Source organism: Mchenga conophoros, linkage group LG3 (genome assembly GCF_057382185.1).
Source record: "Mchenga conophoros isolate Kocher_MC1m ecotype Shallow Benthic linkage group LG3, M_conophoros_male_GT1.1, whole genome shotgun sequence".
NCBI lineage: Eukaryota > Metazoa > Chordata > Actinopteri > Cichliformes > Cichlidae > Mchenga > Mchenga conophoros.
Window position 1 is genome coordinate 57,211,811 of NC_140528.1, and position 27,554 is coordinate 57,239,364.

Sequence of the window (27,554 nt, forward strand, 5' to 3'; positions counted from 1 at the left end):
GATTATGTTTTTCACACAGCTGCATTACCTCCTATTTTCTGCATGTATGTTTAAAAAAACGAGACGCTATAGTCAAACATTCTCAATGAAAGAGACTGAGAGCAGAGTTGAGTTATCATCAAAACCAGTTTGTGTTTTATTTCGAACAGTTTAGACACCATCAGAACCAGCCGTCATTCCCAAACTTCACTGCATCTCCACGGATTCAGAATGAACGTCAGACAGCAGCAGCCCCACAAATACAAACACCGAGAGGACAACCTGGTTACTGGTCCTTCAGATCAGTCTGTAGTCGCAGACTCTGCATGAACAAAAAACCCTCCTGTGTTCAGCTGGTACAAAAATATGCAACCATTTAAAAAGCAGATTCCCTTACTTGTGTTTACCTGACCTTCATTTTAACAGTGTTGGTCTCGGTGAGGCTGCTGCTACTTTGCACACTAAAAACATACATTAGAGGAGTGTTAATGATGCATTCAGTCACTGTATGTCCGTCACATACTGGGTTAAACACATTTATTTGGCGAGACTGAAAAGGGGAGTGATGTGGACGACCAAACGCTCTGAAGAGACAACTGTTAAAGGAAAAATCCACCTGTAGCTGTCCGTCGGTGCTTCTGACTCCTCCCCCACACCAACAAAAGCTGTTGCATTTCATCAATTTCCCATAATGCTGTTCAAAAAGCACACAGGGGATGCTTGACTGCTGCCTTCTGTTACTCGCTGACGTATATGCTTAATTTTAGATTAATAAAATCTATAAAACAATAAAAGCAATAATAAAAATGACCAGATGAAAATATTTCTCTAAAAGGAACTTTTTATATTTTAGGGTGCAAAAACTGGCCTCTGTCTCTCCACTTCTTTTCTTCTGACAATATTTTAATACTCTTGGAATTGAAGGTGTAGCTTCCAAGGTTTCCACTCTTTGCTGATGACATTTTATTTTACAGTGCTTAACAAATTTATTAGACTACCACCGAATGTAAGGGTTAAGCCACAGCTGCTGTATTTTTACGTGTCTGTAAATTTGAGTATAAAAACAAGAATTCAGTTTGTTTTCTGCCTATTAAATATAAATATACAAGTTTTTAAGATATTTCTTCAAAACTTTGACAGGTGTTTTACTTCTTGCAAATGCTTTGGTTGGTTTTGGTTTGCATGGAAGAAGCCAACTTGTTTGCAAACATTTGCCAACTATTTGCAGAATGATAGTGAAACGGAGAATGGTCATCTTCAAAGTTGACTGGATTTGCTTATGGAAACATGTCAGTTTCAGGACATAAGGCACAGCTTTAACTTTCAAGGTGAACAATGGTTGCACACTTTTTCCAGTTAGTGATTGCAAATAGACGGCCATATTTTGTGCAACCACGGCAATCTGCCAAACCCAACGCAATAACAAAGTGGTTTTTGGTGTAATAATCTCTTTGTGACCGATTTCACCCATCGACAGCCGGCAAACTCCAGCAACCACTCCCACATCTTAGCTAAAAAGCTCCACATTACCTAAGATGTGGAGAACTTTTGCATTAGACATAATAACGGCATCTGCAATATCTATAAATTTCTGCTGTCAAGCATATAAATGTGAAAGTTAAATATAGTGAAACCTTTGCAGTGGAACTACTTGAAGCTCAATACTAATATATACCATCTCCCTCAGTTTCTCTCAATCCAGTATAGTCGTTTTTCTGTCTTCTTATAAACATTGATCATCATTAGAACTCAAACACAATCAGGACAACACAAAATGAAACAAACACCAACACCAGCTGCTGATTTATTTTAATCCTTTATGTAACCTAAAGTGGATTTTTCCTTTAACACTGTGATCGCATATCAGGTTTTGGACAGTCATGTATTTTTTTGCACACCAACATCTAATAAGAGAATGTCTATAAAGTGAGTGTATGTTAATAAACTCACAGCTCCATTGTGACCATTCCATATATTTGGGTTTGTTTGTTTTGGTCTGCCCGGTGTGCCAGATGGGTGGGGTTTGCAATTTTTAAAGCACCAGGCAGATTGAAGATATCAACCATAAGAAAGGTATCTTTGAGAGATAACGTACACTAATATTCTCGATCTAGATTTGTTGATTATTCCAAGCAAGCAATTATTTATATTCCAATAATAACATCTGTATTTATGTACACATCTCTCACTTCACACTCCCCAAATTAGATCAAAATAAATCCTCAGATTTCCAGAGCTGCCTCAGCAGACAATCAAAATTAGTAAAATACATAAAAATAAAAACAATGCAGAACATCAAAGGAAAAAACGTTAACATGGACATTCATAATAATAATAATAATAATAATATTTAAATAAAAAGAGCCTTGCTTCAACATAAGCATCCAACACATTGTTTCAATGAATTCTGGTTCTCATATTTAAAATAAAAAGAAAGGCTTCCAGCTGAATCTGTGGACTTCCATCTCCCTAATAATGTGCTTTTGTGCTTGTCTGTGTTTATTTACATCTTGAGTACACCTACACTTTGTTTATTTAAAAAAAAAAAGAAAAGGAATAAAAACAATATAAACATCATTTGGTATGTATGAACGCAACTTAAAGAGTCCACAGATTCTGTTGGTGTTTCAAGTCATTTGCAGCCAAAAACGACTTTCTTCAGCTGTCCGAAAGTTATAAAACTACTAAGCCCCCAAGAAAAAACGAAACATAAAAATTGCGCAACACTTTCCTTTAATGTAGATTACTTCCTTTAAGTTGATTAGTTAAAGAGCAGCACAGACGTGAAAGAGATATAGTGTTGACTTTGAACCTTCGACTCATTGAGTGAAGTGCTTCGGATGCATCGTCAAGGAAGTCGCTCGATCTCCTCCCAGTCGTTTACACAGATTTGAGAACTTTGAGCCAAATGAGGTATTTGTTGAGTTAAACTGTTTGTAGTTGTAGTTTTATGTAACATAAATGGACAGAATGACTTTGGAAGAGGCTGACAGTGATTTAACTTTACCCACCCGATCTAGATTGGTCATATTGCTATTACCTTGAAACCAAGATAACTTGATCGGTTGGATAACCCATATTTTGCAGGATTCTGCAACATCCGGCGCTAACAGACACACGTCAGCTTTATACTGAGGAAATATAATATAGGCGCTGCTGAAAGCAACTTTATGCAAACTAGACAGGCTAAATCTCACCTAAACCTAACCAGTGTGCAACAAAGGTCCATATTGGGTGAAAAACAGGGTCTCCTCCTTCGCACTGTATTTGTGTTCAACATGGCCATTATAGCATTAGAGCACCAAAGCTAGAGGACACCTGGTGTGTAAAGGATGCATCTGGATGAGAATGCGTTGGAAAAAGCAGGTTAAGGCCAGGGCTCTGGCTGCACGACGTCCAACTTTAAACTTTCTCATGCTGGCAGAACTAAGAGAAAGGCTTATGCAACAAAGAGAGCGAAATCCACAAGCTCACATTATTTTGTAACATATTTTGGCTGCTCTGTGTTACGGACATAAAACCTGAATGATGATAAAAAGTGTCACTTTTCAGAGCACTTAAATCACTCTCTGAAGAAATGAAAATTACTTTGCAGTATTTTGGGGGATGTGATACGCCTTCAAGACTCAACCTGAATTCCCTTACATTTGTTTACTTTTTACCTCTGGGAGTCAGGGCTTTGTGCCAGGTTGTGGTAAAGTGAAAACACTGTACAGCCACAAGCATGAATGCTGTTACTTTCACTAAATTGCACGATTGAAGGACAAAATGACAAGTTTTCTGACAAATATTTAAAAGTGCTTTTCAGTTTTAAAAGCGGAGACAGCGACTTCACCGTATTGCGATGCACCCAAAATCCACATGTCACAGGTCAAGCAGCAGCCCTATTTTTTATTTATTTTTTTAATTTGACTGTACATGTTAACATTCAAAACTCAACAGCTATATAATATAAACACCTTAAAGGCTGCATAGAGCTTTTTTTCCAAATCCGCTTTGCATCTGCTGTAGCTCTGTTACAAAGGAGTGATAGCATGGAGGCTTATCAGCTTAGGAGTGTAAAATATACAACAAAATAACTAAACTCGGGTTAAAAAAAAAAAAAAAAAAGTGTAACTATATTTGGTTTGTGCAATTATTAAGAAAATAATGGAGGCGGAAAGGGTTAACCCACAGCTGGAAAGCGAGACCGAGGCTTTAAAAAGGCTTCTGCTTCTCCTCAGATCAACTCAATCAAACCCTGTTTGTAAGTTTTAATTCTGTTTCTCAAAGTTGGCAAGTTTAAGATCTTTAAATATTTGGTCTTCATCATACTAGAGAAACGCAGTAATTTGAAGACCTGAGTTCAAACACGCAGTCAGGTATGCAAGAAAATGTGTCAAACATGTTGTGACCCTTAAAATCTTATATTCCGAAAGTTTTATTTGGAAGCAACTGGAAGATGTGACGCTGGACTTTCAGACATTTTAAGGACAAGAAAGAAAAAAAAAAAAAGAAGAAGAAAAAAACCCACTTCTGTGTTCTGTGACTGTACTGGACACACAGCCCTAGAGACCAGCTGGCGGCATTTGGCAACCACTGGTTGCTAGGGAAAATTGTATGTTCCTAGATGGGTTGGCAAGTTGTTTGCTCTCAGTAGCTAGCATGGAACTGGTCCCAAAGAGGTATACGGCGCTGAACCGAATGCCCCCTTGCGATTTCTTTGGTTGCTAGCAGGTTGCCATGGTGACCGGTAGTTTGCATTAAAGGACTCAAAATACTCGACAGCAACTGCAAAATGTGTGACGCAAACTGGAAAACCGAGACCTTTAAAGTCAAATATCGATAAAGCGACCACAAGTTGGAGGTTTTGGATGCAGTACCCTGGCAAAAGCAAGCAACCACTTGCCAACTGGTTGGAGGATAAACTTTTGGTCACCAGATAATCACCGACCTGTCTGTAGGCCTGTGTGACTGAAGCCTTGCCAATCAGAATTCAGCACCACTAAGACGGCAGCAGAGCCTGTCAGCAGTTTTAAGATGAATCTGTAGTAAAGAAAGCTTGAAAAAGTTCTAAATGCAAAAGGTGTCTCTCAGGTTTCTAACCCCTAATGGGGGGTCGACCCTTTGGAAGTAGTTGTTGTTTTTAGACATGAATAAGTGCAGTTTCTTCCTTAAAGCTGAGAAGAATCTACACAAACACATTCATCTGTAATATCATCTGAAATTAGAAGAGAGAAAGTAAACATAAATCGTGGTTATATTTATGAATTTTACTATGTAACCCACTTTTACCCCTCTAAAGGAAGACTGCAGTTAATCATTTTTTGTCTAACCTACCTACATATGCAAGTTTTACTTTTTTCTTTTTTTTAACTAAGGAAGAAGAAATCCTGCCCAAAATTATCCAGTTATGTGATCACTTGAAGCACTACTTACTGGAATCACTAAACGCTCAGCTGATTAATTAGCTTCAATCAGCTGCCCAGAGTAGCGCTAACATTCAAGTAACTCAATTTAGCCCAGGCTGCAATTTAATGAGCATTTCAGAAACAGTAAGATAACCACGATGCAGCTCATCTCACAGGATGCTTCGCCCCTAAAGCTGAAGCTGCTGTTGATGCTGAGGAGGGGAAGCCATTTAAAAGCGGCCGAGACAAACATGCGAAAGAGACGGTCTTACTGCAATAAAATAAACCGTGTAGCCGAGCATCAGCGGATCACATCCGCAGACCTTTAGCATCACTCAGCGTTACCAAAGGCTGCAATTTACGATGCTGGAGTGGAAAACGTGTTATGTAAAAACCTGACTGCCTGCCAGAGCTGCAGCTGCACGAAAAACACTTAAGCCAGAGTCAAAATTGGCGTGGCTGAAACTGCGAGATGAACCAGCTGTAGAAGGGTAAAGGCGTGTGTGCGCAGAGAGGCATCCATAAGCACATGAGACAAACTCGACAAACTTCGACACTGCGTGTCGTGTAGTGTGTAAAGTGGATATCAGAGCTGACTTAAAGGAAAAAAAAAGCACTAGTCTCATAGTGCGTCCCTTTAAAAAGAAAAAGAAAAAGTACAAATGTGCATATTGTGGCATCTTTAAAAAAGTCAGACATGTTACAACAACACATCCTCGAGAGCAAAGGAGCGTGTGCTTGCTGTCAAAACCATGAGAAGCTGGCATTTTAAAAATTAGCTTATGCTGTTGAAATACTTCCTTTGAGCTCTTTTCCCTCCCCCACTGTGGCACCACGAGTGGCTTTAGACACTCTAGACGCTCTGGAATCTAGAACAGGACTGTTGGTGATCCAAAGGATTGGATTAAAAAATATAACATGTGGCAAAGTATTCTTTTCTTTAAACAGGGTTGTTTAAAAAAATTATATAAGCTGCAAATTGTACTTTTGGTCAACGGGTTTCACTTTTTTCTCTTTATTTTTTAGTTAAGAATTTTAAACCTGAAACAAAGAGCCTTACTCATGAGTGTGGGGAACATTTCAGCTCCATCAGCACCTCCCTGGTGGCTGGTTTCCATTTCAACCATCGCCTGTAACACTGCGCAGGACGCGATTGGCAAAACTTCACTATACAAAACACCGCAAACTATCATCCAAGCGCCGCGCTCACATTCAAGCCGTTCACTCACTACAGGTAGTGTCAGTGGTTTTGCTGTGACAGGTGGGACGTTAAAGGAATCTTTGGGGGAGTTGCGTGTCAGTGCAACAAGCCACAAAAAAGGCCGACTCGGACCTTAACCCCCCGACACCAGTTGCACCCAAAACAGCTGGTTATGCCGCATCATCTTCTCCTGCTCGTCCTCCACATGTCAGCCTCTTGGATTGGTCAGTCTGCCCACAGTGCAAAGCGAGTGTTGTGGAATCTGCCAGGGGGTGGGGGAGTGGGGGGGTTCTAGTGGATGTTTTTTTTAAAATATATTTTTAAGGTGCTCTGCTGCAGCAGTGTGGACACAGAGGATTTGAACGGTAATCCAGAAGGCTGTCACAAGACCTGCCGCACACGTCTCAACCCGTCCCGAGTGGCACTCCAGTGCAGCTCCGCCTACAGGAAATAAGCCTGGATACTTAAGTGAGGGCGGAGCAGGTGGCTGCCATAAGCCCCTCCCCCCTCTGTTGAGTGACAGTCTGTTGGGGACTTACGACCGCCTTGGTTCAGTCTCTCGACTGGTAGAACAGGATGTATCCTGACTCAGAGTTCTTGGAAATGTCCGAGGTCAGACCGTAGAACTCTTCGATCGCCTGCGCGTCAATTTTCTACGAGAGAAGACGACAACAGAGGTTAGAACCCGTATCAGGATACAGTAATAACCTGGATCTGGTTCTCCTTGTTTTTGCTTTCAAAGCAGTGTTAACTTCACTGGCCAATAGGTTTCCAACACCCCCAATAAACAAAAGACAATAACTAAATAAAAACTAATACAAGAGGACCGAAACCATGATGAAACAAGAGTATACACATGGACAAATGAGACGCTGTAACTCTCACCGGTTAAAACTTTGATACTTTATATTTTATTAAACTGAATCAAACTCAGCTGTAGTCTATTAAACTTAGCACAAGAATTTGTCTTCGTCAATGATTCCGACGGCCCCGTAAAATGAAAATGCAATGTCATATAACAGTTTTAAAAATATATATATCTTACAAAAAAGAAAGGAAAAAAAATATTTACGAAACTTATTCTGCAAAGTTACCTAATTTTAGGCATTTAAAAAAAAAAAATAAATAAATAATAATAATTTGAATGATAGTTTCTTGCATTTTCTGACCATGATTTTTAGGGCACCTCTCCTCATTCATTTGGACAGAGGCTTCAAAATAACTATCCAAATATCTGCAAAGATGCACAAGTGGGAAGAAGAGTTTCTACGAGGATCCAGTCATAAAATGTGAGAATTAATAAAGTGCAGTTTAAAATGATCAATTTACTTGCGCCATTTTAGTAAATGTGTGCATAAATAAGGAACGAAGAAACAATATGTTTATATGGAAGGTTTTGTGTGCACAATTCTCAAAATGAATAAATAAATTACCATTTATTTATTTTATTGTACTGTTTTATTTATCTTCATTTTATCTTGTTTTCTGAATGTCACTTAAGCTTTTCTAGGGGTTTTTACATCTTTTGTTATTGGATGTCGTCTCTGAAAATTCGTTTTACATTTTCCACCGTGGTTGAAACATACCCTATTATAAGCACATCTAGTCTTGCTTATATTGATAATTGATGAATATTGTCTGGCTCCTATTCAATCCAGCAGTTTTCTGGGTTAAGTAAAGTTATGGGAGCTAGAAAACAAAAGCTGCACTTTTGGAGTGAAAGATATCGGCGTCATAATTGTAGAAAACTAAATAAGTTTGAGTTCCACGAGGAAACAGGCAAATGGCAGAAACAAGCAGCCAAAAAGGGATCAAAATAACTTATCAGAAAAAGACTTCAAGCTAAAATATAAAACAGAGAGAGGCATGCAGATTAAATCTCCACAAACCATAAAAAATAAGTTAATCTTTCTTCTCTGCAGACTCAGCAGAATCTTCCAGACCAGATGTCTGAGCGGGCCGAAGTCCCGCTGTAGTGGAAAAATACTGTGGAGTTTATATCAGTTTTAACCATCAGTCCCTGATGACTGACTGAGCTCTTTCCTGCAAACAGCAGGGTGATGTCTCCTACTGCCGAGGAGATTTAAAGCAAAATAAACCATTCTAACTGGGAAAATAACGTGTACGTTAGATATTTGATTTGGCTGAACTGCTACTGCGAATGCACAGAGAGGAGCACGTGTGTTTAAAATGACCTCCAAATGCTTGAAAGTATTTTCTAAAACACTAGCTGTGACCTCTCGTGCTATAATATAACCAAATCAACGCCTGTGTGACTATATAAGGAAAAACCAAACATTACAAGCATCATAAAAATGAATATTTTGGGGGCACAGGTGTCCTGAACTGCATTAAAGTATACTGTTTCACCTCATAAAGTGCACCCCGACTGTAGATGTGTTTTACATGCCTCGTTTTCTGTCTTTTTCTACCACCCCTTTAGTATAAGGCAGTAAGGCTGAGCAGCTTAAAACAGATGATTATATACAACTAGAACTTTATACTTTTTCCCTCCGATTATGCTAATTAACTGTGATACAACATGGATGTGTGTATATCCACAAAAAGCTGCTTGAAGCTACAGAAAACTACACAAATCTGTAAAATGGTAAAGTTAAAAACAAACACACACACACACACACACACACAATTAAAAAAAATAAGGACAAACTGCAGTTAGTTTTGTGGCTTTAAGTCATCGCTGTAGGTCAACCCAACAAACATAACAGTTTAAAAAAAATATTATATAAAATATATATTTTTATATATGCTGTTGTGTTTTATCCAACTTTCCTTGTGTTTTGTGTAATTTTGCAGCATTTTTCCATTTGTAGGTGTTTTGTTAAGCTGCAGTGCATGTGAACTCTCAGAGCCACCGTACAATAGTGTCAGTTATTCTTATCCAACTGTATAGAAAAGTCTTGCAACGGCTAACGCGAACCAATTCATTCAGCATCCAGTTGGAACTGATGTACAGTGTTGGGAAGGTTACTTTTAAAACTTATTCCACTACAGATTACATGCCCCAAAATCTTTTTTGTAACGTATTCTGTTACGCTACTCAATGAGAGTAACGTATTCTGAATACTTTGGATTACTTTGGATTGAAGGTTAATCGCCATACCAATACCAACTAGAGTTTTAAATACTAATAGATAATAGATATTAATGAGTAACAGTAGGTTAACATTAGGTAAGGCTGCACTTTTTGCAGCGACCTCGTATAGAAAACTATTGCGCGTATATAAAACAGGTCCGCAGCTCTGAACCGTAGCAAAGGGGCCTCTGGCTAATACGTCGGGTTCGTGTCGGGCTCGTAGCCAAAAACTAGCTTTACTTTGTTGTCTGGGTCAACTTTGCTAGCGAGAGACAGAGAGAGGCGTTGAAAGGCTGCTCCAACGGAACTTATTGATTCGGAGGAAAACACAAATATAGTGTAGTCGAGTCTTAATAGCTTACTTACAACCGGACTACACTGCCCATGAGGCTACATTCTTTAGGGCGATGCCTATAACACTCTGCCTACTGCCTTCATATCATTTTCTGAACAATAATTTTTAAAAATATTTCTCAGCAGAAATATTTCTGCTGAAAGGGCATAGCCTAATATATGAAAACAGGAAAAGACTGCTGTGTAATCCCTTTATTTCAAAGTAACTGTATTCTAAATACCACCTCTTTAAACGCTAACTGTAACAGAATACAGTTACATACAAAAACAAAATACAGTACATATGCAGAGACCATTCTCACCAACTTCTACTGCAAACACAGTTCTTTTTCTCCCCCCCATAAGCAGGCTCCGAACACGACAGAAAGCCTATCCCATCTAGGGACGCAGCAAAAAAAGCCTTTTCCTTGTAAATAACACTGTTAATAAAAATAACTACTCCTGACGTAGGTTATTTGAGAATTAATGAAGGACGCTAACACTGGCTGAGACTGTACATCTGCAGATCAGTGTCTCGTTTACCACTAACTACAGACTAAACGTCAGCAAGCTCTGGAACGCCTCATCGTGACGACTGCACAGCCAGCGAGCTGCTGATAGTTTGATTGCTGTGCCATACCTTTCCCTCTGGCATCAAGAAAGAAAAACATCAGACTGAAAGGTTACTTCGCTGAAACACAGCAGCACGCCGAAGCTTAGGCCGCGTGATGTGGCGGGCCGCCAGTGGCTAAAGAGCTACAGCAGGCCATCGGCTCACACTGCAAACTTAGCAGAGCTGCACTCCCTGTATGGCAGGGATATAGATGCTGGCAGATCTCCCTGTTTGGATTGATGGTTCATCAAAGTGTCACCATGTTATTTAATGTTTTTAAAGTGCTGCGTCTTTTCCTTGCTGACATGTCAGCTACTGAGATGACAGCGTGCTGAGTGGAGCTGGGAAACCGTTTAACGGGGGCTGAGCACTATCACGCTCCAAGGATGTCAGACTGTTGTTACTATGTAGACAGCCATGTTTTCCCTCCGCTGTCGCCACATCAGAGAGGAAAGCAGATGGTTTTGCAGCAGAAGCACACGGGTAATCAGCAGAACGGCAATTTCATGACAACCACACTCATCGGAGGGGGGGGGGGGGGGGGGGGGGGGGGGGGAGTGAAATCATTAGCTGCTGTGTAAAAGTTCAAAATAACAGCCTCTATGTCTGCACCACCTGCTCAGAGACGGTGAAAATTAAAGGAGGAATGAGGGCTGGAGCACACAGAGAAGCAGTCTCTCATATTTGTAATGTAAAAAAAGTGCAGGTCATCTCAGTTTATAATACTACGACTGAGATGAGTAATGATTCAATTAAGAGAAGGTACACGTGACCATGAGCGAGAAAGGAGAAAGATAAATGTCCAATAAAAGCAGGTATGTTCTCATCTCTCATCTTTTTTCCTTAATGGACACTTTTATCCACCCGTCATCATTTATCCCCATCGCTAAACCTAATTTCAGCTCCTCATCAGGCTCAGGTATGCAGGTCGGCCCGCTGCAGGAAGTCCAGACAAAACATTCGGGAGAGCCAGGATAGACTGTGAGCCTGGAATTCCTGTCTGGTATTGGATTAGATGGGAAGCTTATGTGGAGATGGGAATTTTAATCTTTCAGTGGGTGCTCAGTCTGATGTGAGCTGAAACGCTGATGCTCAATTTAAACAGTTCACACTTGTTTTACCACCTTTAAACCGATCTGGTCTTTTTAAGGGGGTCTGTTAGACTCATTATGATCATTTCCAGCTCTGCAGTTTTATTGGCTACGATTAATGTGAGCATCTGCCACTGTAACAGCACAAAAAAAGAGAAAACTACTTATAGACGTCTGATTTCCTGTAAAATGCAGAAGATCGCTTCTCACCTCTACGATGTCGTCGTCAAACAGCAGCCAGAAGCCGTGGCTCTTGACGATGGTGATGTAGTGTCCGCGGTTTGGGCCGCTGCAGGGCACAGACACAGAGACGCATTAAGAAATAAGACAGCAGAGTCGTGATGATTCTCATCATCCTTACTGCCAGCGTGGTTTTGTTTTTGGTAGTGTTTGTGGGTCATTCTGTGTTAAACACGACAGCTGGAAAAGTTTTGAATGAATTCTGATAAAACTTTGTGGGGGTGTCGAGCAGGGTTATGTTAACAATCCATTACAATTCGGCTTACATCCAGTAAAGTCTTCAAGGTCTTCTTAATGATTTATTGGTGGCAAACTGACAAAAAGCCTGATAACTTGTAAGTGTGCTGTTTTTTTGTCAACATTTAAAAAAACAAAATGCAACATTTGACCTCTGACCTCTCCTTCAAGGTCAATAGATTGACCTTCAGATCAAACTGATAATAAAGAAATAACAGAAAATTAGATCTATTTAAAACTATAGTATTACCTGTTGACTAAGTATTGTCAAGAGAATGAGCTCTCTGATTTGAAAAATGTGTAGTCTAAGAACATTATTACCTACTCCTACATAAACTCCTCATCCTATAAATACTATAAATTTTAAAGAAATTCTTCTTCTTCTTCGCAAAGTCAGAGATGGATTATTTTTTAAAAACTGGAAAAAAAAATCATTTATTGTGAAAATGTTTTGCAGTTTTTGGTTGTTTCACGTTGTCAAAAGAGACCAAAACATTGGTGATGAACCGACGCTGCTGTTAGAAAGATGTTCACATCCACACGCAGCACAGCACGAGACAGTCTTTGTGTTTATCCAGGACGTCTGTCCTCCTGAGGAAAGCTCCAGTGTTAGATTACATCTCATCAGCAGGAGGAACATAGTCGAGTGACTAATGACTCGCACATGCTCGCTTACACATCAGCTGACGTCAACTCATCGGCCGACCGGACTTAGCGAGCCAATGGACACCGATTCAAACAACGAGCGGCCCGAGGAGAACCGCAGCAATGCAGTGTTTACAGGGACACATGGACTTATTTCCTCTTTATATCTTTATCCAATAAATATCTGATGAATGAGTTAATGAGCAAAGTATTTTCTAATTAAAAAAACCCGAATAACTTTAGGAATATTCCCTCTGTCCTCTGAAACAGAATCAAGAGACAAATTACTTAAAACCAGATGTTTCCAAACATATTTCCATATCCTTTTATTTAGTGCATAATTGAAGGTTTAAAAGAACTTTCTGTAAAATGTAAAACTGTTAAAAAACTCCAAAGTCAATTAAAACCATCATAAAAATGTGAGTAAACAGCAGCTGTGACTCAACACAAAAATATCTGTGTACTGTGTTGCAAAGATATCGACTGAAGATCAACTAGGCTGGACTTTGGGGCAACGCCAATTTCAACCACAAGATGGCGCAATGAGTTACTTGGTTAAATAAAGTTACCTTTATTTAACCAGGTAGCTGATTTTTATGCACAGTGGCAGCTTAAAGCATAAAGTAAAGCTTCTTGAGAGAAAGAATATCTCAAATTAAATAGCAGTGCGTTATGTGAAAACATCTACTGATATGCTGCCCCCTGGAGGTGAAGTGTTAATTAAATTTTGCTGTTAACAGAAAACCCAAGCCTCAACACATTAGATCAGGTACATACAGTCGATAAAGCTGATGTGGGTAGTACAAATTATAAATGTTTTACATTGTAACATCTGACACTACTGTAATACTACCAAGTGCATTTAACGTGATTGACCACACCACAGCTACCATAATGACATCCATCAGTGTTTGAAGTCGTGTTTTGAAGCCTTGAGGTGACCGTTTCCATGGTCGACATCTCGGTCTTTTAAAATTTGGCGTAATGAACAGCACGGTGGTTAACACCGTTGCCGCACAGCAGGAAGGTCCTGAGTTCAGGCTGAGGTCTTTCTGTGTGGATTTTGCATGTTCTCCCCATGTTTGCGTGGGTTCTCCCCAGGTACTCCCAAAGACATGCAGTTAGTTGGTTAGTTAATTGATCAATCTAAATTGCCCGTAGGTGTGAATGTGAGTGTGAATGGTTGTCTGTCTCTATGTGTTAGCCCTGTGACAGACTGGCAACCTGTCCAGGGTGTACCCCAGCTCTCGCCCTATGACAGCTGGGGCTCCAGCGCCCCCTGCGACCTTGAAAAGGATAAATGGAAGCGATTGGGTGGATTAATTGCACGCATGATGACTAATAATCCTATTTTTCTTAAATTTAAAATGGCCAAAATTATCAAAAAGTAACCTTCATATTTTATCCACTATGACCTGAAAATGAGTGTTTACAGAGGTCAGGGCTGAGAGCAGTTTCTTCAAATGCAATTGAAAATAATGTTTAAACATTCTCTTTTATACCATCAGTATAACGTCTGGGTCATTGAAAGACTGAGAAAACAGCGAGGATTTAATGAGTGACAAGGGGAAAAAAACAAAAAACCTTTCTGTTATTTTACATGGAAAAGCCCAATCGCATTATTCACTGGACACACCCTCACAAAAAACACAGTGGGATGATGATAAAGGTCGGCTTACGAAAGGTTACAAAACTGAAATGAAGCCTTATTTCCATCTGGTTCATAAGTAGAGTTCACATCAGAAGAAAGATCTGGAAACTGAAATGTCGGCAGTTTGTTGGAGCAAAATTTAAAAAAAAAATAAAAATAAAAAAAAAGGTTGGGGGAGGGGTGCTATTTATATGCAATATAGAAACACTTAAAACTCTGATAAGTATTAAATGGTTTTATAATCATTCAGCAAATTACTCACATATAATGTGAACAATGTCTGCTCCTCGGACTGTTATGAAGACTAAATGACTCATTTCAACAAGACTGTTTACAAGCTTGATCTGCTCATTTTTAACCATACAACACAAACTAGACTAGTTTGTGCTCTACTGCACGTCTTCCACTCATGCAGCTGCAAACATTCACATCAAGTTCAAGACAAAAAATTTAAAGTGAAATAAAACAATAAACTCTACCTGCCACAGTGCACGACGACAGCCACCAGGTCGTACAAACGATCCGGGTTGGTTGCGTCCCCGGACGTGTTGAAGAGGCGGAGCTCCAGGGGGAAGACAACGCGATAGGACAGTTTGGTGTAGCGGTGCAGCTGGTCCATGTATTTAAAGCGCTTTAGGTGGAGGGCGAGGATCATGGGTAGCTTCTTTACCCTCATCCTGAGTGAGAGAGATGAGAGAAATATTGATTTAAAATATATATATTTCAGAGCAGAAAAATCTTTATCTTTGAAGACTGAATTGTTGGATGAAAAAAAGAAAAGAAAAAAGAACCTTTTCATTTCGAAATTACAAAAAGCAGAAACACAAAAAAGTACGATCGATCTTTCCCCAACAAAAACCGAGAGGCTGAAAGCTTTCCACGCCAGTCCACAGACCTCCTGTCAGGAACGAGGAGCACGTTTTGTGTTCCTCCCCCTAATTTGGGAGAACCTTTTTCGTTTGTGCTGCTCTGCACGCTGCAGACGCTGGTGTCAGCATGGGCCTTTCAAGCTAATGGATGGTGCTTGGTGCACTTAGCGGGCTCTCAAAAACATTTGATGGTACGTATTTTAAAAAAACAAAACAAACAAACAAAACGTGGCGCCGTATGACGGACGCCATCGCGAGCAGAGAAGAAGACAAAAAGAAACTCAAATCAAAGGGCAACACTGTAAGAGGGACGTCCAGCTGCTGTTCAGTAGTTAATAATAGACTTCGCATTAGACTGACGCCCATGACGAACTTCTCAGAATGTAACAGGAAGGCAATGGTTGCTATAGCAACATCAGATGTGGTTTGTAGGGTACCGTCTAATGGAACAAATTTGTCCACTCAGAGAAACTTTCAAGTGGTTGTACTGCACTTACAGCTGTGTGACAGTTACAGGCTGTGATAACCGCTCCTACAGTCTGCAAAGCACTACAGCCCTGCACCGTCAGCGCCGGGTTTATCAAAACTCAAACATCAGTATTCATGGAAAACCAGTGTTTGGTCATCATGCAGTGAACAGAGTCAGCTGATAACATGCACGAGCTCATGCTTCAGCGATGATAGACTGATGTAACTCTGATGGAATAAAAACAAGAAAGTGACTTGTCTTAGATTTTTACTGAACAAATTACAGTTTATTTAACCCTCTCAGGCTCAAATTAAACTTTTTGTTGCTAATGCACAACCAAGTCCTGCAGTGGTACTTCTGAGTAAAAAAAAAAAAAAAAAAAAATCATAAAATATGTATGTGGGGTAATCAGGTTGTTAGTTTTTAACTGTTGCAAATTGGCAACGCCTGCCTCGAGAGGGTTAAAGACTGTCTGATACGTTTCAATTTTACGTGTAACAAAACCTCAAGCATGCCCCCAAGAGCTTCCGATTATGCCTGAAGGTGCTTCTACCACCACTAAGAATATAACTAATTAAAATGTAAATTTAACTGCAGTTATGGCTCCCAACATCAATTACTTTTGAACAAGTTGGTTTTGTGGTTTCTAGAGATGTGCTTTTATCTCTTCTTTAACCCTATAACTGCACCATGTTTGATACGTGAGCTTGTGAGGCCGCTTTATCATCAGTGCTGGGTTTATTTCAGAGCTTAGCCAAGATGGAAAGTCTAGTAATGAGTGACAAACGTAGCTTTTCTTAAAAGTTCAACAAATGCGTGGCGTTTCAAAAGCTGCAATTATGATTTTCTGTCCGACTCGACCACCTCAGCGAGAGTTTTCCATGTCAACAAAATGCTTTATGTACTTGAGTCGCCACAGGTTGTGTACAAAAACAGAAGGAAAAAAAATTACAGCGAAATCTTGGATATGCTTAACACACACACGCACACACACTCAGGACACACTGAACTGCATAATGACTGCTCGCAGTGACCAGAGTGCCTGTCACACTCATAATCTGCAAAAAAAAAAAAAAAAAAAAAGCAAGTAGGATTTTTTGCACGACAACGACACAAGCCCACACACACACTCTCTTGAGTGCATCGCTGACACGCTCGCTAGCCGTGCTCCACATGACATGAAGAGCAAACGGTGGCTGGAAATAGCTGACGCGGTTATACGGTGGAAAAGCAGGTGGTTAAAAGTTATGCTTTTGTCACTGGAAATAATGCTGTGCCACTAATATTTTACTGTAATGCTGCTGCTGGCACCTGATGGTAACAGTTCAGACTTCGACGTCGGCAGCATGTCGTCTATGGCAGCGGCTCATTGATAAAGGATGTAAAAGGCCCTGCAGTTACTTACATTCGGAAATGCTGCTGCCTGTGAGCAGCAATAGCTGACGAAACGTTCAGTATTTTCATCCTGCATCATCAGAAATGCCATCAATGTTCATTTACTTCACAATAAAGTAAAGAAACACATTTTTGGCACTTGTTTTTAATTTAGGGCCCGTCAGAGACCTTTTCATACTGGATTTCATTGTTTACATTAGCTTCTCTGCACCATCTGAAAACCTGCTGAGACCAGCAGATCCTACAGCATGAAATGTATGCACTTAACAATCAGGGGGAAAAGCCTTTGTGAAAGAGTTCCCTGGTAAGAGCTCTGTGTGCTATCTGAAGGTCAAGTAACAGAGCTGGTTTAAAGGCAGCAAAAACAAAAGGTGATGAAAGAAAATCAGAAAAGTCACGTGATGATGATGTCACTCACCTTTTCTGGGCTTCCTGTTTGCTGCGACACTGCTCGCAATAATACTTGTATTCACTGCATAATGTCTCTGTGTTACTGAAGCCCCTGATGAGCAGAAACAAACGCCGTCACTGAGATCAGCCAGCATCCTTTAATCGTTCTTTTATTTATTTATTGATCGCTAATAAATTCGGCGTACCTGAGACAGTGCGTGATCGACGTGTTCTGCTCCACATCCACAGACAGATCCAGGAAGTCCTCGTCTTTGCTGCTCACCTGAAACAAAAGCAAAGGGCGAACGCCCAAGGTCACATGGTGTGTCGTTATGACAACGGCATTAATGACCTGATCGGTTAAACGAGCAAAGTGGAAAATTAAGATAAAAATTAATACTCAGTGTCTCACACAGATTTTACCTGTAGTCAAGTCTAGAAGCCAGATTAATGGCTTGCTGAGAGCTGGGTCGAGTTTCCTGTGTTACAAGAGGCTCTTCTTTTAAAACACCGCGCTAACATAGACTGAACGCAGGTCCAGACTTTTGGGTTAAAATCATCTGGAAGTGTGACGCTTTCACCGATTTGTTTATTTACAGCTTATTCTAAGTGTCATATTGATTCTATTTAATATGGGCAAGCTGTCAATCTGCACCTTACTGAAACCACTGATTGAACCACAACAGTTTGCAGTCATCACAAATAAACAGCAGCACTGAGCTTGGTGATAAAATATTTAACTTCAAAAGTTTATTTTGCCCCTCTGTGTGCTAATCTCATTTGCAATGCTGTTGCATTCTTCTGTTTCGTGTTCTTTGGAGATTTGACACTATTTTATAGTCATCTGATCATGTCTCTGACTGGAGGACGTGACACTCGGAGGGATTGTTTTGTGCAGAAGAAGAGTCATATAACCTGGGAAGGGTTTTCACATGAGCCCACAGGAAGCCCTGCTTTAACACAGAAATTTGATAACCCCCATCGTCATACTTCTTCACACCATCATCATCTCTGACTGGGGTTTCAGGTTTTAGAGAACCAGATAACACAAAGAAAGCCTGACTTTGAACTTGGACAATGATTTGCTGAGACTGATTTTGGTGCTACAGCCAGCTGGAGGCAGTCACAGATACACAAGACATGGGCCTTCACAAACACTCCAGAGTACACACTCTGTTTGACAAGGGAACAATCAGGGAACAGTCTGGACTTCCTGGAAAACGTAACTACTATAGGATTTGGATGAGAGGGCCGTTCCTCCATAGACTTTACTTTAATTGACCATTAAAAAGAATTCAGGTTTAAAGTCACGCCCATCTTCTTATACTGATCTGCAGTTCAAACTCCGAGTACTCGAGCCACTCACAGCTTCACAGTTGAGGCAGCGCGTCTCGTTGGTCAGCGTTCCTTGGAAGATCTCGTGCACCCAGGTCTGCTGCGTCTCCTTCCCTCCTTCCACTTCTCCACCTCCTCCTCCTGATTCGCTACTGCCTCCTCCTACTCCCCCTCCTCCTCCGCCCACTCCTCCACCTCCATTCTGAACCAGTTTTCCGTTCTGCTGCCGCTCCTGGCTCTTCTCCTCCTGGAGAAGGTCAGCGATGGTGTTGAGAAGGTAGTTGAGGAATTCGTGGGCGTCCTGCTGCATGTAGTTGTCAAACAGCTCTGAGAGGAACAAAATAAAAATAGCAAGCAGAACGAAACATAAACAGAAAACATAGATATATAGAGGCGTGAGAATAGAGAAGTGGAAAGAGGAATATAGGAAATAACAGACGTGAGAAGAAAAGAGAACAAAGAATAAAGAGCAATCAGAATGCTGGCAATGAGAAATATAGCAAATCAGGAGCCTGTCGTCTTCTCCTACATCTGCTTTCCCCTTCAGGATCTGGCTGACAATTATATTTCTTCAGCTGCGATAACCCTCCCCTTCCTCTCATTCTTTTCCTTTCCCCACTCCATCTGCCTCATCCCCTTTCTCCCCCGCCAGCCTCAGCTGTGCTCGTCAATAGTGAGAGGAAGTGGGGTTAAAACAAGCGACTGACGGAGGAAAGTCTCGGATTTTACTTCGACTTTTTTTTCTTATTTCGTACACAAACAGCAGCTGCACAATCTGGCAGAGCTGCAGAGTCGAAGCGTTCGACCTCAATGAATATTCTTTCTGAAAAAAGAAAAAACAAAGTTCAGCATCATGCAGAGTCACTCACCATTTTCCTTTCTCAGCCGTGAGATGAATTTCTTGGGCGGGATAACGCCGACTTTCTTCTTCTGTGTGGCGATGCTGTTGAACAGGTCAGCCAAGCAGGTGAGCAGGGACTCTTTACGGCGAGGCTGCACCTGAAGAGAAGAAGACGGAGATAGTCAACGTTACGCTGTAAAGGCCTCAGCAACTCAGAGATAGTTTAACATTATCTTATGGTACTACACTAGCCTGAACCTTGATACTTGATCTACTCTATGGAAGTCAGGTTATGTGAACTATAGCAAAGAATGAATGAATCGAGGAGGGTACATCCTTCACTATCTTACATTACTGTGATTGCAGCCATTCCCCAACTCTCTCTAAATGTTGACAAACTAAGCAATCTTATGGCTCCATCACAACAGAGTCAAAAGAGGACGACAACTTCCTTGCAACTAGTTTGCTCCGTGATTTCACTGAATTTTAGTAGTTGGTTGCCCAGATGTGGAGTACACAACACTTGCAACCTCTGGACAGGCCCATGAGACTCTCATGGGATTAACTGCCAACGTGCAATTTAGTCAGTCTGCACTCATGAGGGCACTCACTGCTTGCGTCACATCTTTTTGCAATAGAGGACTTCACTCAGCTGTTTGAATTCTGGTTATGGTCCTACATAAAATCAAGGCTGTGGAGCCCCGGTGTAATTTTGCAGTTTGATAGCCGTCCTGCAGCAACTAAGTCAATATTTGTAAAGGAAGGCTTCTAAGAAATCCAGATCCAAATACAAATGAGTTCAAATAAGCTCAAATTAACACATTCAAAGAGGAAGTTGAGGCTATCAAATGGCTATAATGGTATACAAGATGAAAACCTATGAGAACCATTGCACCACAAACCAAGCACCAGATTTGGCTCAATTGAAACATCTGCTTTTTATGAAAACTTAAACGTGTAACTCTCTATCATATCAATATGGCATTTAGCTGTGTGTGCATTCTGTCAGGGCACCAGGTTTCATCTCAACAGTTCGTCTCTCATTACTTACCTTGTACGCCAGCACCTTCTCCCTGAACGGTCGACAGAAGTACAGAGCCTGCAGCACCGAGTTACAGTAGCAGGTGTTTCCAAACTAGAAAGAAAAAGGAACAGAGAGAAGGCCAGGGGATTTAGAGGAAGGCACATTTTCTGCTCGTTTACACCAAATAAGCCACAGCAGTGCTAAAGAAGTGGCCTGACAACTAAACATCCGGTGTGAATCTTCAAACAGACGAACATGATTAGTAGCTGCTGGCTGTGCTCTGCAGTCTGCAGCAGGTAAACAGGTGCACGGCCACCACCAGATACTTACATTAACCAAGCCAAAGTAGTGTTCATTTACGGGAAACTGTTCCGGTCCAATCTCCTTTTCCAAGGCAGAGGCATTGGCGCCCTGCAAGCAAAGAATTAAAACAAGGAAAAGAATGACTGTTTTATTTATTTTTTCCTGAACATTTTCATATTATTTTGGATGTGTAACAACTTGCAGTCAGTGTTTTTGTTTTAATGAAAAATGATCCATTAAAAACTTCCTTTGTCCTAATTTCCTCCTCAAAGTTTCCAGTTTTTCCTGCTCTGTTTTCTCTCTGCTCTGTTGGACTTTCAGCCATCTGCTTGCTGCAGCTTTGTTTTTCACTTCACATCCTCGGTTTCTGCATTTTATTTTCCTCTGCACACTGACGAGCCCCATTAATCACATCTACATATATGTAACCGTTTAAAAACATGCTGAAAAGCAATTTTATTGATACCCAAAATGTGAAAGCTGACTAAAGTGAGGGCAACACATTCCGTCAATCTAGAGGGATAGTGTTGCATGACTTCAACATAACCTGCTGCGGTCCAGTTTATGTGTTCAGCATTAGTTACCATGGCGATCTAGCCAGGTAAAAAGAGAAGATGCCTTCTTGACACCGAGAACTCGGGACTTTAGGCTCAAAGACACAGACACATGACCACAATTATTCCCAATGTGTGCAAAAAGTTAGCAGTCTCGTTTCCTCTGAAGTATTTGTTACACAGACTGGGCCGCCCAGGTCGTCAAAGCAACTTTTATTCATCAAGATAGCAGTCTTATTTTATTGCCATCAGTTTGTGACTGAACGGGGGCGAGTTGACCCTTGGACTGATTGTGTCACAGCTGCTCAAAACTTAACGTCAGTTAACAAACTAGTGCAAACGAGTCTGATCGGAACGTCACAGATTTAAGGCAGAAATTTAAAACATTTTTAAAAATCCCTCCACGAATTGTGACGTAGCTTCTGCAACGACAACTTAACCACAAAAATGACACAAGCTCATGGCAGCATAACCAGAACAAAACCAGCTGCAAACTGGTCGAGTCAAACCCACTACTGCACTGGCACAGCTGAATCAGGCCGACTGCTGTGTTTGTCAATTAGACAGCAAGAGTGACTGCCTGAATCTGACTGTTTGGAGACAAGTTGCCTAAAACCAGGAGACCTGCTGTGCAACTGCTCTGTGACTGTGGTGACCCGCAAGCTGAGGGTGTTCCACACCTCTGGTCGCTAGAACTGTTTTCAATTGCTGAGCAACCACCGATTTCTATTGTTGCAACGAGGCTGTAGCCCTGTTTTTATAGCTTTAACGTGACTGAAACATTAGTCCCACATTGATTAATCCCACAATTAATCAAATTTGAACCCCCATCGTCATCAGGCCATAACTGGACCCTACAGAGGTCACACAGGTAGTCTTATTCCTCCAGGTCGGCCATTGCGAGAATGAGCACTTCCAGAGCTACAAAATGACCTCCAGCAGAATGTGAATGTCTCTCACCAAACAATCAGAAACAGACTTCATGAGGGTGGCCTGAGAGCCTGACGTCCTTACACAACTCTACCACCCCACAGTTTTCTGTAGGTCGATCCTGATGTGGCATCCTTCCATTCCTCACACATTACCCAGTCCATATCATATTATAGATATTCAACATGACTTTTTCCCCCCCCCGTTGAGAGCTGAGCTGTTTTCTTTGCAGTGCATTTTGCTTCTATACTTCCACTCAGGGCAAGCCTGCAAAGAAGCTTAAAGTAACATAACAAAGTGAAAGCACTGCCCTGTTGATTTTGTTTTGTGTTTGAGCTGCAGTAGAATAAATGTTTTTTAAAAGAAGCACTGCATTTATGTGAAGTGCATTTTGACAGATTCGTAGCTAGGGCTGAACGATATATCGCATTTGCGATAATATCGCGACATGATCAAGTGCAATTTTCTAACCGCAAAGGCTGCGATTATACTGCGATTATATTATACAATTCATGGGCTGCATCCTCCTGAGGCCGCATTTGTAGACCGATTACGTCACAGCGACGCGCCGAAGGCTGTCCAAATTACTACCATATCCCAGAATTCATAGCGCGGCCCAGCCAAACTCCAGTTTCCAGCAATGGCGGCCGCTACTAAGTTTTAAAATTACTCATACTAATCTTTCTGGGTCACAAAATAAACTTTTAACATATTTTCAGGCGAGAAAGTAGTTGTGTAAACATCAAATATCTGCTCGGTTTATCAAGATATCCCATATTTGCAAAAGTGCTTCGACGTTTTCAGAGGCGTCTGCTACCCACCAGCTCGACAGCTAGCCGGGAGCTCGAGGGTTACTGATGCGGCCGAGAACGGCACAACTCCCGGCACATCATTTTCAGATCACCGCGGAGTTTCGCTGCTCGGGTTAAACGTAATATATAAGTCACTTAGACAACCTAAAAATGTTATTGTTGGGCTTTTTTCAGTGTTTTGTTTGTTCGTGAGTAAATCGGTTTGGCTGAGATTAAAGTTATTAGATTAGATAAAATAAAACTTTATTAATCCCCCGGGTGGGTTCCTCCTTGGTTTTCACACAGCTGACTAAACGTCAAACAGAAAACTTATTAAACAGAAGTATGAGACAGTCGAGAATTTACGCCAGTGTCTGGTTATATTTTAGATAGCAAGAAGCAGACGGCCGAGTTTATTAAACTCCACCGAGACAGCGGTGACGCAGATCAGAAGGCTAGACCGTCCAATTTCACGCCTTTAAACTTTAAAGGCGTGTTTGTGTGTGTGTTTATACAATTGCTATTATGTTTGCACTTTATGTGTAATGTTACTGACTGCAGAGATCAGTAAGATGTGTGTATTTTTTATTTATTAGTTTTATTTATTTAATATTATTTTTTAATTGAATGACTGTCTAGTAGTTCACAGATGTCGAAAAACTGAGTGTGGTAAAGCCACTGATTTTGTTTATGTATATTTCTGCAATCTGCACATTGTACTGACTTTCATTTTAATGTTTACACCAGGGTTCCTTGTCAGCACTTTATGCTCAGATGTTTGTAAGCTAAAAATAAACTATTGTGTATGTTCAAATATACTGTTGTGATTGAAGAAGTTAAATAAAAATGTCAGTCATCAATTCATGCATCACCTCATGTCATCATAACAGAGGTCTGTCTTCCAGGAAAGAACAGTTTAAAATTAATGTAATATAGTATTGGCCATACTATATGATGTATTGCTTGTCTTTGTTTAATAATACAGAAGACAAATACCTTAAAAATAATCGCATATCGCATCGCAATCGCAATATTGGGGCAAAAAAAAAATCGCAATTAGATTATTTTCCATAATCGTTCAGCCCTATTCGTAGCACAGCGTGGATGTGAAAGCAGGGCTGTGTTTACGTGACAGTGCAATAAAAACACTTCTGAATAACACTGACATATAACCCTGCAGTCCTGCTAGAAACCAAGGATTAAATTACACCAGCGGGGAGAAACAGTGCGAGGCGAGGGGCATGATGATGATGATGATGCTGCTAACGCTTTCTAAAGTCACAGACAAACACGACCCCCGAGCAGCACGGGGCTGTAAACAAAAACAAGCTCACTGATCTCAGAAAGGCAAACAAAGACGACAGCAAACATCTGCGTGCAGAGTGAGACGGTCTAAGCGTGCTCTGAAATCACACATTTTAATTAACTCGTGCTTTCTTTTTTTGGGTTATGCCGATTCTGAAACGAGCTGCACTTCCTGCACTGGTGGAAATGAAAGTTGAAGTGAAGTTGGGGCAGCACGAAAGGCTGTTAGAAAACAGCGCGAGTGGAAACTCTTAAGTGGCTGTTTTGTCAGACACCGATCGGGTTTGTTAATCATGACGATCGGTCGGGAGGATGCTAGGAAAGCATTAGTCTGTCTGCCCTTTCCTGCCCCCGTGCTCCAAAATAACTTGAGTCCACGAGACGAGCCGCGTCTGCTGCGTTTTAAAAGAAAATGAAGCTTCTTTCCTTTATTTCTGCGGATTTTTTTTGTAATCTTCCCAGCTCAAAATTAGTGTTTGAGTGGTGACCAGGCATGTAAGCATGACTGATCGGAATGTAACTTTGGGAATGAGTGTGTAATAACGGGTTTTATCTGCTCCCATCTTTTCTTATAAAGCGTGACAACGAGACTCATTTCTTCTGTCTCTCCTCAAAGTTCACACTGAACTACAAATATATCGATATCTACCTACTAGACCTCAAGCAGCTGCTCTCCCTGAATACACTTTTAAGGTGGTTTAAGTTGGACCAGGGTCCTGTACTACCAAACAGTGCAACAATCCGAGTAACGTTATTTACTTACTATTGACAAGTCAGCAGGCGGTCATGGCATATCTGTTAATCTCTAATCTCGAACTATCTGTTACCATAGTGATGTAGGCTAACCCAGGGTTAACCCTGGTACTTTTTTTTTTTTAATTGAAATCTCAGTAAACTAAACTGAAACTTTACAGTTTGGTTCAGTTATTACTAACCCTGTTTGTTGAGGTTTTAGGCTTCATCGCGTGGAGCTTAGCTGTGTGCATGTTCATGCGTGTTACTAGTCTACGCAACTGCCATGGATTGGACAGGATTTTTTTTTTTTTTTAATCTCACACCATATTATCCTGGTTCAGTTAAGGTTAGATTAAATAATTATTTTTCTTTTGAAATTTCCCGATACTCTGGCCACATAGTGCTACTCTCAGCTGCTCCCTTATTCACAATTAGGCCTCTGTAGCCTTGCATGTTAATTTGGCTGATTTTTCCCCCCCCAATGGACGCACAGCCACAGAGGGGGATTTATGGTCCCTCTTTGGATCAAACCAGAGGATCTTTTGCTTGTCAGGTGAATGTGTAAATAATAAGTAATTTAAGCTTCTACTTTTAAAAATACAAATCCACCTTCGATGGAAGCAAAGGCAGTTTGTTTCAAAGATGCACTTCACTGCTCTGTTGTGGAAACACCAACGCTCTGAACCCTGCAAAGGTCCTCCGCCTCACACGTCAAAGGCAGACGAACGCTTGAATTCGGCCGTGCCCCGCTGTGGCTTGTGCAGCTTTTGTTTGTGGCTTTCGCACTTTCCATACGACCAAATCAACTTTCTGTGGAAACAAGCACCATCCGGCCAGCACCTCGTAGCCCGCAAAGGTAGCAGAGACGAATCAAACTATTTTTTTTTCCTGTCTCGTAGATGCTGGGCTGTTACAAAACACTGGATAAGAGCTTACACACGGGAACAACAAATGACTGACAAAGACTGCAGCAGGCTTCTCCAAAGCATCTGTATCACCATCTGTCCTCCTCTGAAAGGTGCAGCACATGCAAACAGGACAAGTTACAGTCAGAGGTTAAGCTTGAAGCAAACGCAGAGCTGGTCACATTAACAGGAAACCAGGCAGTGTTAATGTCTCACGTTTTCACCTACAGCTTCTCTTTAACGAGTGGAGTGTGTCTGGGGAAATCTTATTTAACTCCTTACAAAGCATTACATGTGCAAACGTAAACATGGCTCCAGATCTGATAAAGAGGGCGGTATAAAAAAAAGCAAAAAGAAAATGCACAGTCACTCCCAACAACTTTGGTTTCCTTTAAACTGTCCGGACTCTTCTGCCTTGTTGAAGGCTTCTTTATTTTTTTATAGAAGTAAAGCCAAACTATTAGCAGGTTCACGGTGGGGGTTGGGGGGCATCCAGGGTGTATCCCATGACAGGAACTGCTGGAAATTTTCCACCAGTTACACATGAACAGGCAGCAGTCAGCTGGCTGAGCTGTTTACATCCGCCCATTGTCTGCCTATCACACCTTTGACTTACATACGCAATGGTACAACAACAACTTTGTCATTTTGAAGGCCCGTAAATTTTATCCAGCCGAGTCCAGAGACTGCTGCCGTGAGAGCTAGCATGCTAGGCTAGCTAGTTTTCGCCCTTCTCCGCGTAAACAAACCGAGGCTGGCTGTTAAAACACGCTTTGTTTCCCCGTGAAGCTCCTCTCCCTCTTTCCACACAGAGGTGCAGGATAAGTACTGGTAAACTGATGCTCCTCGCAGGCTCTACAACTTTCCCGAGAAACCCTGACTGACTGATGTTTTTTTCTTCTTTTAATTATGTTGTCCTGTCTGTGAGGTTAGCGAACAGGCTAGCGGAGCAGCTACTAGCCTAGCGTCCCTGGGAGGGGGGACCGGACAGAGGCGCAGCGTATTCACGCCCCGCGGATAAAGGCACCGGATTCGGCTTCTTACCATCGTACAAATCGAGGCGATCTTTCGGACTGTCATCAGTATTTCCATCCGTAAGCCGCCATGTTGGACCGAACCCCGATGGTGAAATAATCAGAGCCGCTGCGGCTGCAGAGTTCCGAAAGAGCTTTCTGCCCCTGTTTGATAAACCTGTCAGAGTACACGGACCGACAGAGGGAGCTTCCGGGGA

The 27,554-nt window shown here is 41.2% G+C and overlaps 1 protein-coding gene across 1 annotated transcript; it reads right to left on the minus strand.

The window, feature by feature from the left end:
- Positions 1 to 107: 107 nt before the first annotated feature.
- usp12b (ubiquitin specific peptidase 12b) lies at positions 108 to 27,554 on the minus strand. Its single transcript, XM_085264054.1, has 10 exons — positions 27,368 to 27,554; positions 21,131 to 21,211; positions 20,828 to 20,911; positions 19,805 to 19,934; positions 18,967 to 19,262; positions 17,807 to 17,883; positions 17,629 to 17,712; positions 14,957 to 15,154; positions 11,915 to 11,993; positions 108 to 7,223 (listed from the first exon to the last, which is right to left on the minus strand). Exons 1-10 carry the CDS (start codon positions 27,413 to 27,415, stop codon positions 7,122 to 7,124), a joined length of 1,179 nt encoding a protein of 392 aa, XP_085120180.1. The 5' UTR covers positions 27,416 to 27,554; the 3' UTR covers positions 108 to 7,121.